Raw genomic sequence first — 11,382 nt, 5'->3', positions numbered from 1 at the left:
GGCAGCGGCAGCCCAGGCCAGCGCTCGGCAAGGTCCTCACGTCCAGTTGACTCGGAAAAACCTAAAGCTCGATGAGTAGCATCCTGAAAAAGTGACCCTGAGGATTGTGGTAGGTCCCAAATCCAGTTTTACTGTAAATTAAGCTTTACTCCACTGAAAATAAAAAGTACACCCAACAAAGAATAATAAAAAAACCCTTTAAGTACGAAATATAGTCCTGGGCCCTTTACTTAAAAAAAAAAACTTTAAAAAAGAAAAGAAAAAAAAACAAAAAACAAAACCACCTTCCCAGCTGGAGGTTGCGAGACAGAAATGTTGTACAATGTCACCCTATTAATGAATTCTCCAAAGAAACCCAGATCAAAACAAGGTTTATGCAGCATTACTATCCCAACAGACTGATATGCGGTGCCATACTGTTGTGCAGCAAATTATATGGTGCAATAGCATTTTTTTWAAATGTTTTACTCTTATTTTTGAAAGCTTTAAAATAATGCAACATAATATTTTGATATTACAGTATTAACAAATAGTGCTTGATTAAAGACATCGGCAAGTCTTCATAGCAACACACAAAGTTAAAATTACCATCAGAGGTAAATATAGAAATACAATAATCTGCGCCATAACTGACAGCTAAGTAAGAACATAGCTGAGGATTTAAATATAAATCCATTTATCTTTAATTATTTCAGAGAATGTTAGACCTAAATGTTACAGCTACTTTTAAAATGTAAGGGTTGTTACAAGTACAAGCCTTGCTGGTCTCGCAACAGGGTTTCCAGAAACCAGATTCAAATAGTAGTGAGTCAAAGGTGACTAAAAGGCTTCAATCTGGGTAAAAAATATGTATTTTTTAATTGGAATGGTAGGATCTCAGCTTCTTCTTTCATTGGAAGAGAKAAATCTCCACAGCAGCTTAAAACACTGACAACAAGGCAAGTTGCAAGGCCAGCTTGAAAAGCTGTAGCTGAAATTTTCAACTGTTTAAGCCTGTACTTGCTAAACAACCTCAACTTWTTGGATTGTGACAATTTTATTCATAAACCAGCTATTATGTGCACTTAAAATAGTTAAATGAAAGTAGCTAACCAAAAAAAAATTATGCCCAATATAGTAGTTGGCTCATGGTGCTGGCAGGTTTGATATGTACATTGCCGGCTGTGACTATCACTCCAGAAATGGCCCTTCTCATCTTTTATAGTGGTTATAATATTATAATTTACTTTAATTGCATTTGATGGGGGTGGGGGGAGGAGTGGGAAACTGGCAGCTTTCACAGTAGGAGTTTCACAGGGAAGGCTGGTCCAGGTAACAGAATACAGTTACACCAACGTTCAGGCAGCTGATTCACTTACCTTTAGGAATACAAGGCAGATTGAACACAAACAAAGCCACACCAAAACCCAGCCCTTGGAACTTGGTTAACTGAGCCAGGGTTAGAAATGACCACTTAGCAACAAAGCTCAAGAAAAGAAAAAGGAAAAGGACATACACTTTGAAAATTCCAGTTTTAGGAGCACTTTTCCACTTCAAAAATGTCAACCAAATGAGAAAAAACTTGTAAGACAATAATGTGCCGTTTAATCTGCGGTGCATTACCGAGATAAAGTCATGGACAGACCCAGTTTTTAACTCTATTTATCAAAATATGCTAACTTCTGATTGCACTCATGTTGTTCTGAAGAAATGACTGAAAATTCTCATCACCAATTGTACAACTTCTTTATACAAAACCAAAAAAGTTGCTAATATTGTATGTACACGATTCAGTGAGACTGTTCATACGAAAAAAATCACCTCAGGCAGGTATTTTGCATTTACGAAACGAGATTTTCATGAACACAGTAAGTTTGGTAAATGCAAGCAAATTCTCCCTTGTAGAGGGTTAACAGCAGGTGCACAAATGGATCTTAAAACTTGCTCCTTTACAGGTTTAAACCAGTGAGACAGACAGCATTAAGACCCAGGACTCGGGTAATCGCGACAGGCTCCCGGGAGCGCTGCAGGAGTTCAGTTTTTCATCTGGCAGTCAGATAAGGAACCCAGAAAAAGCATCTGCAGCTGCTCTTCAGCACCCGTAGGGGCTATTTTAGAGCAGCACCAGACATTTGGCATGTGCTAGGAAAAAGGAAGGAAACTACTGAGAAAAAATGGTGACTGTAGATAGAGGGAGACGTTTAGGGAAGCCTTGTGGTTTTGTCAGTCCCTTCCTTGGGGAGGGCRAAGCCTCCTTGGCACATGCCCCAGCCAGAGCCTGAAAACGGGATATGGGGAAGGCCATACACTGATACTTGGGACCTTCACCACAGTGCCAWAAGTACATGGAAAAGGAAAATGTTCAGGGTTTCGTGCTGTTTTTTACTAGTGGAATAAAATCTGAATACCAGAATTCACTGAGAATCTATATACACCACATTTTAGTTAAACACACACCAATCTTAAAGTCAAGATTGACTATTTTTGCATTTGTAGAATGGCTAGAGCTGGGCTAAATTTCAGCCTCGCAGGAGACTTTGGATAAGGTCAGAGTTTTCCGTGTGTTCCGCCTCAGATTCGCATTTTATCGCAAATGTGGAAGCAAACAATGCAATGAGCACAGTGCCAAGAATATCCAGGGAGCAACAGTGCACAAGAGATATTCTTGTGATATTAGAACTTATGTCCTGGAAGTTGATCTGAGAATCTAGCCACAGCCCTGAACCATAACACAAACTTCAATTGAAGAGTTTATTCATTTTATTCTCACTACAAGTTAAACCACCTACAATATCACTTATATATTGCCATTGTTACTCTGTAAAGGTGTGATATAAAATGCTGTAAGACCCGGTACCTTTTCAATTTATATAAACACAGTGAACTTCATTACTGTACATGTACTCTGCAACTACAGCTTAGCTGTAAATCCCCCACACACAATGGTATGGACATTAACCCCTCTATCCCCATTAAACTGTACATCAAGACAATACAAATTTACTGTCCCCACCCACCCCTTACAAAAAAATAATACTCTAAAAGCAACCTACTGCAACTTTTAATTAAGACGATTACATATATTTTAGACCAATTGCTTTAAAGCAAGAAGGCAGTATAAACCTTCTAGGAAAATTTTTATAAAAGAGGTTAAGAAATATAAGACAATTTATACATTTAAAAACTTACAATAAATAAGAGATGCAGGCATTTTTGAATACTAAGTACTATAATCCAATACAAGAACATCTTGATGTTCTGAAGCCATAGGTTGAAACTTAATTGTTCCTCATGTTTCTTCTCATCTCCATGCTTTTAAAATTCATTCACCATGACTGGGTACTATGGCTCATTACTCTTCACAAATACTGTGGCTGGGGAAAAATGGTTAATTTTGCTACTAAAAATGTTATAATACACTTTCTGATCATCATTCTGAAGCGTCCCCCATAGTCAGTGACTCAAAGACAGCAGGGCGATGGGTGCCCCTCTCACAAGTCAAAACAATATTTGCTGGAAGTAACAAGATTCATACCCCATCACAAACAACTCGCACTGAGAAGAATTATAACTTAGTCCTGCAGTGAAATATCCCTTTTCCTCATTTTTGTCTTGCAAAATTCAGATGAAGATCACAGCATATTCATGATAAAGTTATACAACTGATTCAGCACCACAAAATGAATTGGGAGACATGACCGTCTGTCCTGGGTTGCAGGATCACAGGTTAGCCAGGAGAGTGCATTGTACTGTTCCAGAACAAACCTGAAAAACAAACAGCCTTCTGTCAGGCCAACACATTTTCTCACCAGGATTTTACAGCCCTAATTTACTATAATCCAGTTTCTTTGGCATTAAAAACATAAAATAGGTTTGCCAACATTCAGAAATAACATGTCTTCCGAATTAGTACAAGCAGTGCAGAGCTAAACTTGCTTTCAGTGGAAAACTGTCATTGTAATTGTCTTTGCTTAATTCATATCAAGAGGTTCACACTAAAAAAAAACAGAAAAGGGGAAAAAAATCTGATGTTGTCTCAATTACTGTCCCATATTTACATAGGTCTAGGCTCCTGTCCTTCAGCATTCCAGATTTTTCACGAGATTCCATGCAATATTCTGGCTTAACTATTACTGTCTTTCCTGCTAGACCTCAAACTCTTYTAGTTTGAGGAATTCATTGTTTTTCAAACATTTTCAGTTGTAATCAACACTGATTAGTAAAAGAAGGGCTTAGAGATGTTTGGTTTGAATTCCACTGTTCTGTGACAATCACTTAAAGCGCAGTAATTTATCTGCACTAAGGATATCAGCTGTGCAAAGAAAAAAACTAASAGCAGGAAAAACAAACATGCAGCTTCACTGCAGCAGCATTAAAAATCAAATGCACAACATTTTTGCAAGCGATCACTGATAAATACCTGAGCACATCAGAAGTTTGATTAGAATCAAGTGGATGGGAGTGTTTACTGTGGAGTAGCTCGTCTGATTGCACTGAAGGCACGTGGAGGTGCAAAGAGGCCTGAGGAGGAGGAAGGAAGCCAGAAGTTACTGCCTGATCAACTACACCATATTTCCTTCTCCCATATTGTTGTACCTTGCAGTCACCTTCTCTGATGCACAAGCCAAAACAAATCTTATGCTTAGGCCATCAACAAGTTCAGGAATTATCAGAATATAAAGGCCTCCTTTATATTCTGTCACACAGATGTCTCCTAAAAGCACAGTGCTGGTAGTGCAACATATTTTAGTGGGGTTTTTAATCCCTTTTCTATATTAAGTGATTATTAAAAGAGCAACTCAAGTGGYCTAAGATGTCTAATAACACACAGACTCGGAAGTTCAGTTGCTTTCCATGGGCCTGGTGCATTTATATTTCATATACAGAGCTGCTTAGCGTAAATAATAAATCCTCTCTTCAAAATAATATCCAATAGCAAAGCCACAGATGAGCTTAGGCCAAGAGGACCTGCTAATCCAGACACAAACAAGGCTGCAGAAGATGCATCTGTATCGTTAGAAAATAAAGCACAGTATTAGAGATGCTGATTTATGTCAAAGGTGAATATTGTTAATACAGAAAGTTTTTCTGAATACCAAAGTATAGCCTTAAATGTGCCAAGTGTGTCTTGACTGTGCTATAAGAAGATAAGGGGCTCAGACAATATCCAGACAGATGACACAATGCCTTTAACTTGGCAAAGCCAACATGGGAAAACCAGCTTTTATGCTTTGTGCAATATAGAAAGAGATTTATTTATTCTTTTTTTAACCCAGTGCAACTAAGATATTACATTGCACTTGTGTACCTCCCCCCTACCACCAGTCCCAATGGGAGTCCAGGGACTCAACCTATTCTTACAAAATCTTGTAGCATAAAGCCAGGAAAAGAAAGGAGTCCARAAAATCAGGAAGGAACCACGAGCAAAGCAGAACCTTCCAAACAGCCAAATCTCAAAAATGACACCTGGCCTCTCCTGAAGCAAAAGCAGAACTTTCCCCAAAGACATGCTCACAGTTTGGTTTAACCAGAACAGATTTCACCCCCAGATCCCTGAGGGTACAGTACCTTTAGAAACAAGGGACACTGATTTTGTGCTTGAGGACACGCTGACCAAAACCAGTCAGGCAATGGACCTGCTTTGGCAGTTGACACAAAATAACCGAGGGCCAGTGGCTGCTGCAGTATATTTGTTACTTCATCATGAGATTCTGTGGAAAGCAATCGATCTGTGCCTTGACCCTGGAACACAACAGGCAACGGGTTTTGTATTAGGAGAGTACAAATTTAATAGAAATTATCTGTAACTTGAAACACAAAGCATTTTGAAACATCCAAGTAGGACATGACAATCCAATATGCAAGGGATTCAAAAACTTCCATTCCACAAAAGGAAATCAACTGATGAAGAAAAAACAGACAACACACACACACACACACACAACTGTATTTCCTCCAATAGTTACCTTGCCCATATCACCTCCATGGGGGTAGTGGGACCCTGGAGAATGCACAGGGGATCCACCAGGAGATGCAGGAAGAATATTTATAATATCAGGGTCAAGATCATCTCCAGTGTCTAACAAGTCAAAGATTCCCATTCCATCTGCTCCATCTTAAAAAAGAACAAGACCAGTGAATTCTTACAGTTTGATTATGCATAGGATATGACAATACATTCAGAAACAGAGAAATTTTCCATAGAAATTTAAGTTTAATCTTATTACAGGGGGAGTGCCAAGGGGTTTTTAGMAGGTAACAAATCCAAAGTACAAACCATTGTTTGTGTTAAAGGCCAGGTCCAGGTTCTCAGTGGTGTAGGTGGATGATGCCACCTGCACRGATGCAGATGTGGGGAACACCAGGATGTGAGTGCAGGACGTGTCCTGGGGCGTGTTCAGCTGAGACGTTTGCATGTTCAGGGTGGTGCTGCGCCCAAACACGGAGCCAGTGGAGACAGAATCTTTGGGAGAGAAACCCACCATTGCCTTAGTTTTGCAAACTAAAAAAAAACCCAGTTTTCTTGAACTGTTAGTTCTCATGCCAAAAAGAGAGAGTTTCCCAAATACCTGGCATAATAATRAAGGATCCCTGGGGTTCCATGGCCACCAAGCAAGCACTGAGGATGCTGGGGGAGTCTGCAGCAGAGATGCCACACATCCTGCACATGTCCTTCAACCTCTTACTGAGGGACTGCAGGTTCCGGCGGCTCAGCAAACARCTCCAGTCTGACAGGGGAAATTTTTAATTATTTAGATTTTCTTCCAGAAATACTTGAAAAATTAAAGCATCAAAAGTTTTAAATTCAAAAAAAATGCTCCTGTTACCTTTTAATTCCCCATGTCCTATTCTTCCTAAGCGGCCTATTACAACTCTCCATGGCAAAGAGCTCATCTGTACAAGTCCCAAGCACCATTCCCAGAGTTTCTGGAGACCAAGTCTGCGGGCAGAACCCTTTTTCCTGCGAGCTCTAGAATTAAGAAAGAAGGGGAAAACAAAGCTAGAACTCACCTACAACAAGTTTTTAATGCCACAYTTAGAATTTGTTTGTATTAACCTGAACATTTATAGGACCCAAGAATGTTGGTATTACAGTCCAACTTCAGTTTGTTTGGGTTTTTCTAATTAATCRCATTCTAAAACTGACATTAAAAGCCAGTAAATGAGGAGGAGAGGTGTGAACACACACACAGTAACAGTCAAGAATCAGATGAAAATAAACAACGCTCTTTTAGAAATTTAACTCAAAACAATATGCACATAATAGGGAAAATATCCRTTTGCTTTCGCCAGTTTTGCAACAGAGAAAGTCTACAAAAGTCAGTTATTCTTGMAGCACCAAACCCAATCTAATTCTTCAGGGGAATGAAAGAAAATATACTTGCAAAAAATTAAAAAAAAAAAAAATTGGGTTCTTACCTGTTTGGTACATCAATATTAATGATGCAGGTTTCTAACTGCTCTCCATAGAGGTCAGTACAGGATGCGAGCAGCCACCTCTGATCATGAGACAAACAGTAGCCCACAAAAAGCACATTATACTTCTGGCCAGCTTCTCCAAAGGTTTCTCCCAGTTCTGTTTGCTTGTCCTTTACTGGAGCCAGTATAAAAGGAGGGGTGTAGAGTCGAATACACTCGGGTCTCTAGAAAAGTGACAAAACAYATGATGAAGTTTTGGGAAAACATGAAAGACAGTTGTTTGATCAATAGGGACTTTTCTCTGATCTGTATAATTCCACAATCTCAGTTACAATACTCACATCAGGACTCCTAAGAGCAGTTTCCATGGCTAAACCCGGGCCAAAGCCAGTCAAGGTTTTCACGTTGGTGGAAGTTGGGAGAGGTCTCCGACACTGAGTGAAAGCTGAAAATGCCAAAGATTTTAAATGCTGAGTGTAAATCTGTCGGTCCTCATGTTTCACAGGCTGGAGCAGGTACTGACATGGGACAATCTAAAACAGAGAAGAGGAGAAAAAGAAAAAAAATCATTGTTGCATCCATAGATTAAATGGCTTTCAACACAGTATTTGGTACATTGCTTTTTGAATTTTACTTTGCAGTCAAATTTCTTGCACTTCTTCTAAAGCCGTTCAAGTGATTATTTTCATTGAAATTTTCTTCAGAGGAAAAAATAATTTGTTTAAAAGAGAATCTTAATGATTCCTCCAAAAAGCTGCCCTCTGTTAACCAGTCCTGCAGCTGCTGCAGGAAGGAGYTTGGAATGTACAACAGGATTCAGCTTTGGTTAACAGCACCCAAAATGCTCTAAAAACTAAAACCAAATGATTTAACAGCCAGAGAACTCTCAGTGATGTTTGCAGAGGAAGTCAAACTTCCACCTTGAGGGCGTTATCACCCCCAAAACACAGCCAAAGCCAAGGATACGCTGTTTCTGCAAGTGTTGGCTCACCTGCACAGAWATGATGTTCTTGATGTTGGGAGGAAGAACCTGAACCATCTCTAGAAAGCAGCGCAGAAGTCCAAGTGTCCACAAACTAGATGAGCTACTGTTCTCATCCTTTTTTTCATATGTGAAAGGATCAATTATGTAAACTACAATTGCAGGTGGATAGGTGATAGCATGTGAATCTCCATCTGTGGGGACTCCGACTTTATCACGATCCATAGTGCTGAAAATGAAATTTAGAAACCTGTTACAAACAGCTGAGTTTTATAAAGATTTGGTTTTACTGTAAAATGAGATCAAATTGTCAATTATTAATCTGAAAGACCTTTGAGTCAACTGYGGTGTAAGAAACAGTCTTTTTATATCATTTTTGTATGGGAGCTTATCAGTAACTCTGAGTCTCTTTTCTTTCCTTTAGCCTGTTTTATTACAGCAGCTCAACAGCTCAACTATTGCTTAACTGGGGAACAAGGATATCTACAGTAAAAGCTGTCTTCACCACTCTAACTTTGATTACAGAAAATAGAACTCTAAGATGGTGCCAATTATCTGTTTCCCCCTCCTTCCCCAGCCCTTTAAAATATTGAAGTGAGTAGTTTGGTGAATTTTCTCTCTTTAGAGAGAGAAGAGAAAAAAAAGGAAATATATTTTTGTACCAGAGCAGACACTGAGATGCAATTAGAACTGCAGCTACAACCAAAATGTTCAGCTCCACCACAACTRAATTCTCACTCTTCTTTAAAAGCAGCTTGGTGAAAATAATTACAGGGTTTTTACTGAGAGCACAAAAGTGCATTAATAAGTTCTCTTTTGCTGAGCTGATTTTTCAGCTGAAGGTGTGAGTGCAGCTCCCTACCTTTCAGAAACCTCTGGATGRGGCTGTGCAGGCGCCGCAGCCGCGTCTCCAGACATCCCTGCTGTTTGCAGTGTTGGCTGTTGCTGCTGCCCCCCRCTTTGCCCGTTTGGGACCGGTGCAGCCTGGGCGGGCAGGGAGGCAGGAGTGGTATTGTTCATATTGCTGAAAGGTGGGAATGAGGAAGGCTTGCTTGTTGGGATCCCACTGGCCAGACTGGCAGAGGAYGAGGAGGATGGGGCAGTGGTGGTCAGGGTGGAGTTGGCTGTAGTGGCTGCAGAAGACATGGCACTGCTGGATGTCACGGTGATGGTGCTGCTGCTGGGAGCGGTGGGAGCCGACGCCGGAGTGTTGGGATTCGCAGCGGGGGCTGCCACTGGGGCCAGAGCAGAGGCTGCCTGGCTGGAGGGAGGGACCAGGTTTGTTTGGGAAAGTAAAGAATTGTCCAAAGGCTGAGAAGCAAGGTAAGGACCTAAAACCAGGGGGAGAAAAGTAGAAATGTTATATTGCAGCTGGTTTGAAGCTTATGTCACCTATGGAAGTCAACAGTTGTAACAGAGAGCAAACCTTGAGCATACATTTTACCTCTCAAATTAAAACACCTGTATTAAATTTTCAAWTTCTAATATTTTTATAAGACTCTTCAGGGAATATCAATAAACCAGTTTTTAAAATAACATCCTTCCAGACATGTTGAATTGCTGGAAATCAGTGCTTCAGAATACAAGTCACCAATACAAGACAACCAAAGTCCCTGTCAGGCAGTAAGTGGCAATTGCATGAAATAAGGAACATTAAAAAATTTCATACCCAGCTCATATCTGCAAACTTGAGCGTAGAGTTTGAGTTTGGAGAACGCCTCGTTGTTGGCATTGGCTGTCTGTGAGAACCACTCCGTCACCAGCTTCTCTGAGAGCTTCTTGGAGGCTGTGGGTCCGACCCTCATGATCCCATCAGGCAGTAACTTACAGATAGGTCTGTGCTGACCAAGCCTGCAGGACTGCAAAGAAAGTAAAAAAAAAAACCTTAAAAGGTGTCAAATATCACACAAGGGATAGATCATATATATGTACTCTCAGTTTATTTAYAATATCCAAAATAACTTTTCAATTCTATAATTACACACCAGTGTGAAATGTTGAATTATGGCTTATTTTCAGCATTTTCCTGAATGCATGAAATCCAGGTTGATAATCATCTACTCTAATCTTCCTCACAATCCAAGCAATGCAAGCATGTAATTAATTAATTAAACGGAGGGAACACAATCAGCGTGGCAATGCTGAGCCKTGCCACTGGGTGGAGTTTATCGGATGGAAAAGGCGAATCCCGAAAGGAACGGGGAGCAGCACCAACAGCCCTTATCTCCCGAGTGCCCGTTCCTAAAATCCCTCCGAGCAGCTTTCCCCGATAGCATTGTGAGCAGGCGTCGCTATCAGCTCCGACAAGCCCGATAAGTCCTTATGAGCACGTATTAGAAACGGCCTTCCCCAAATCCATTTCAGTGCAAACTGCCCCAAATCCCGTACCTCATATATTGCAGTCAGATCCCTAAAGAAGCTTTTGGCTCCGTTGAGCAGAGCCTCGTTCTCTGGGCACACCACGACATAAGCGACGTCTCGCTGAGATCCGTAAGGTTCCAGCATCAGCCTCTCCCAGTAGGGCAATGCAAATGGAGACAGCACCAGGAAATCGTAATCGTATCCCAACAAAAATGTTGGGATTGGCAGTGGTTCCGGGGACTCATCGGTTCCTGCAAAATCAAGACACTGTTTTAAACAGAAAGCTTAAAATGAACTTCGAGGGAACACAAAAAGAACAGCCTCTGGTGTTCCCAGCAGCTCACAGGAAGGAGCACTAGCTATCAATGGAATAGTTCTCATTTTACAGATCCAAAGTGTAGGATCCAACCCTCTGCAAAAAACCCACCAGCTGATTGTTTTTATTTGAAATATCTCAGGGACTTAGGAAGAAATTCCACAGGGTTTTATATTTCTGTCAGCACACAGACAATCAGGAACAGATCTGTACTGTCCAGGAAGCTTTTTCCCACAGAGCCAAAGCAATCAGGGACCAAAGACAGAGAAAAAATGTAAATATTCCAAGCAGACATGTAAAGGGCTAGAGAAGGAAACAAATTTAA

General features: G+C 40.6%; 1 protein-coding gene across 1 annotated transcript in view; it reads right to left on the bottom strand.

Moving 5' to 3' along the window:
* Positions 1-6: 6 nt before the first annotated feature.
* The window catches only part of MED13 (mediator complex subunit 13), a 51,829-nt gene continuing 40,453 nt past the window's right edge, over positions 7-11,382 (bottom strand). Inside the window, exons 18-30 of the mRNA XM_057378807.1 lie at positions 10,769-10,992; positions 10,050-10,239; positions 9,243-9,711; positions 8,390-8,609; positions 7,740-7,931; positions 7,399-7,622; positions 6,807-6,949; positions 6,549-6,707; positions 6,257-6,442; positions 5,946-6,094; positions 5,548-5,721; positions 4,400-4,500; positions 7-3,744 (exon numbers count right to left, since the gene is read on the bottom strand). Coding sequence (XP_057234790.1) covers positions 3,612-3,744; positions 4,400-4,500; positions 5,548-5,721; positions 5,946-6,094; positions 6,257-6,442; positions 6,549-6,707; positions 6,807-6,949; positions 7,399-7,622; positions 7,740-7,931; positions 8,390-8,609; positions 9,243-9,711; positions 10,050-10,239; positions 10,769-10,992 — 2,564 coding nt within the window. The 3' untranslated portion in view covers positions 7-3,611. The remainder of the gene's footprint in view (positions 3,745-4,399; positions 4,501-5,547; positions 5,722-5,945; positions 6,095-6,256; positions 6,443-6,548; positions 6,708-6,806; positions 6,950-7,398; positions 7,623-7,739; positions 7,932-8,389; positions 8,610-9,242; positions 9,712-10,049; positions 10,240-10,768; positions 10,993-11,382) is intronic.

This window comes from Malurus melanocephalus, unplaced genomic scaffold (genome assembly GCF_030028575.1).
Source record: "Malurus melanocephalus ecotype Western Australia unplaced genomic scaffold, MMel_1.1 scaffold_376, whole genome shotgun sequence".
Taxonomy (NCBI): Eukaryota; Metazoa; Chordata; class Aves; order Passeriformes; family Maluridae; genus Malurus; species Malurus melanocephalus.
This window is presented reverse-complemented; position numbering and strand designations above follow the sequence as displayed.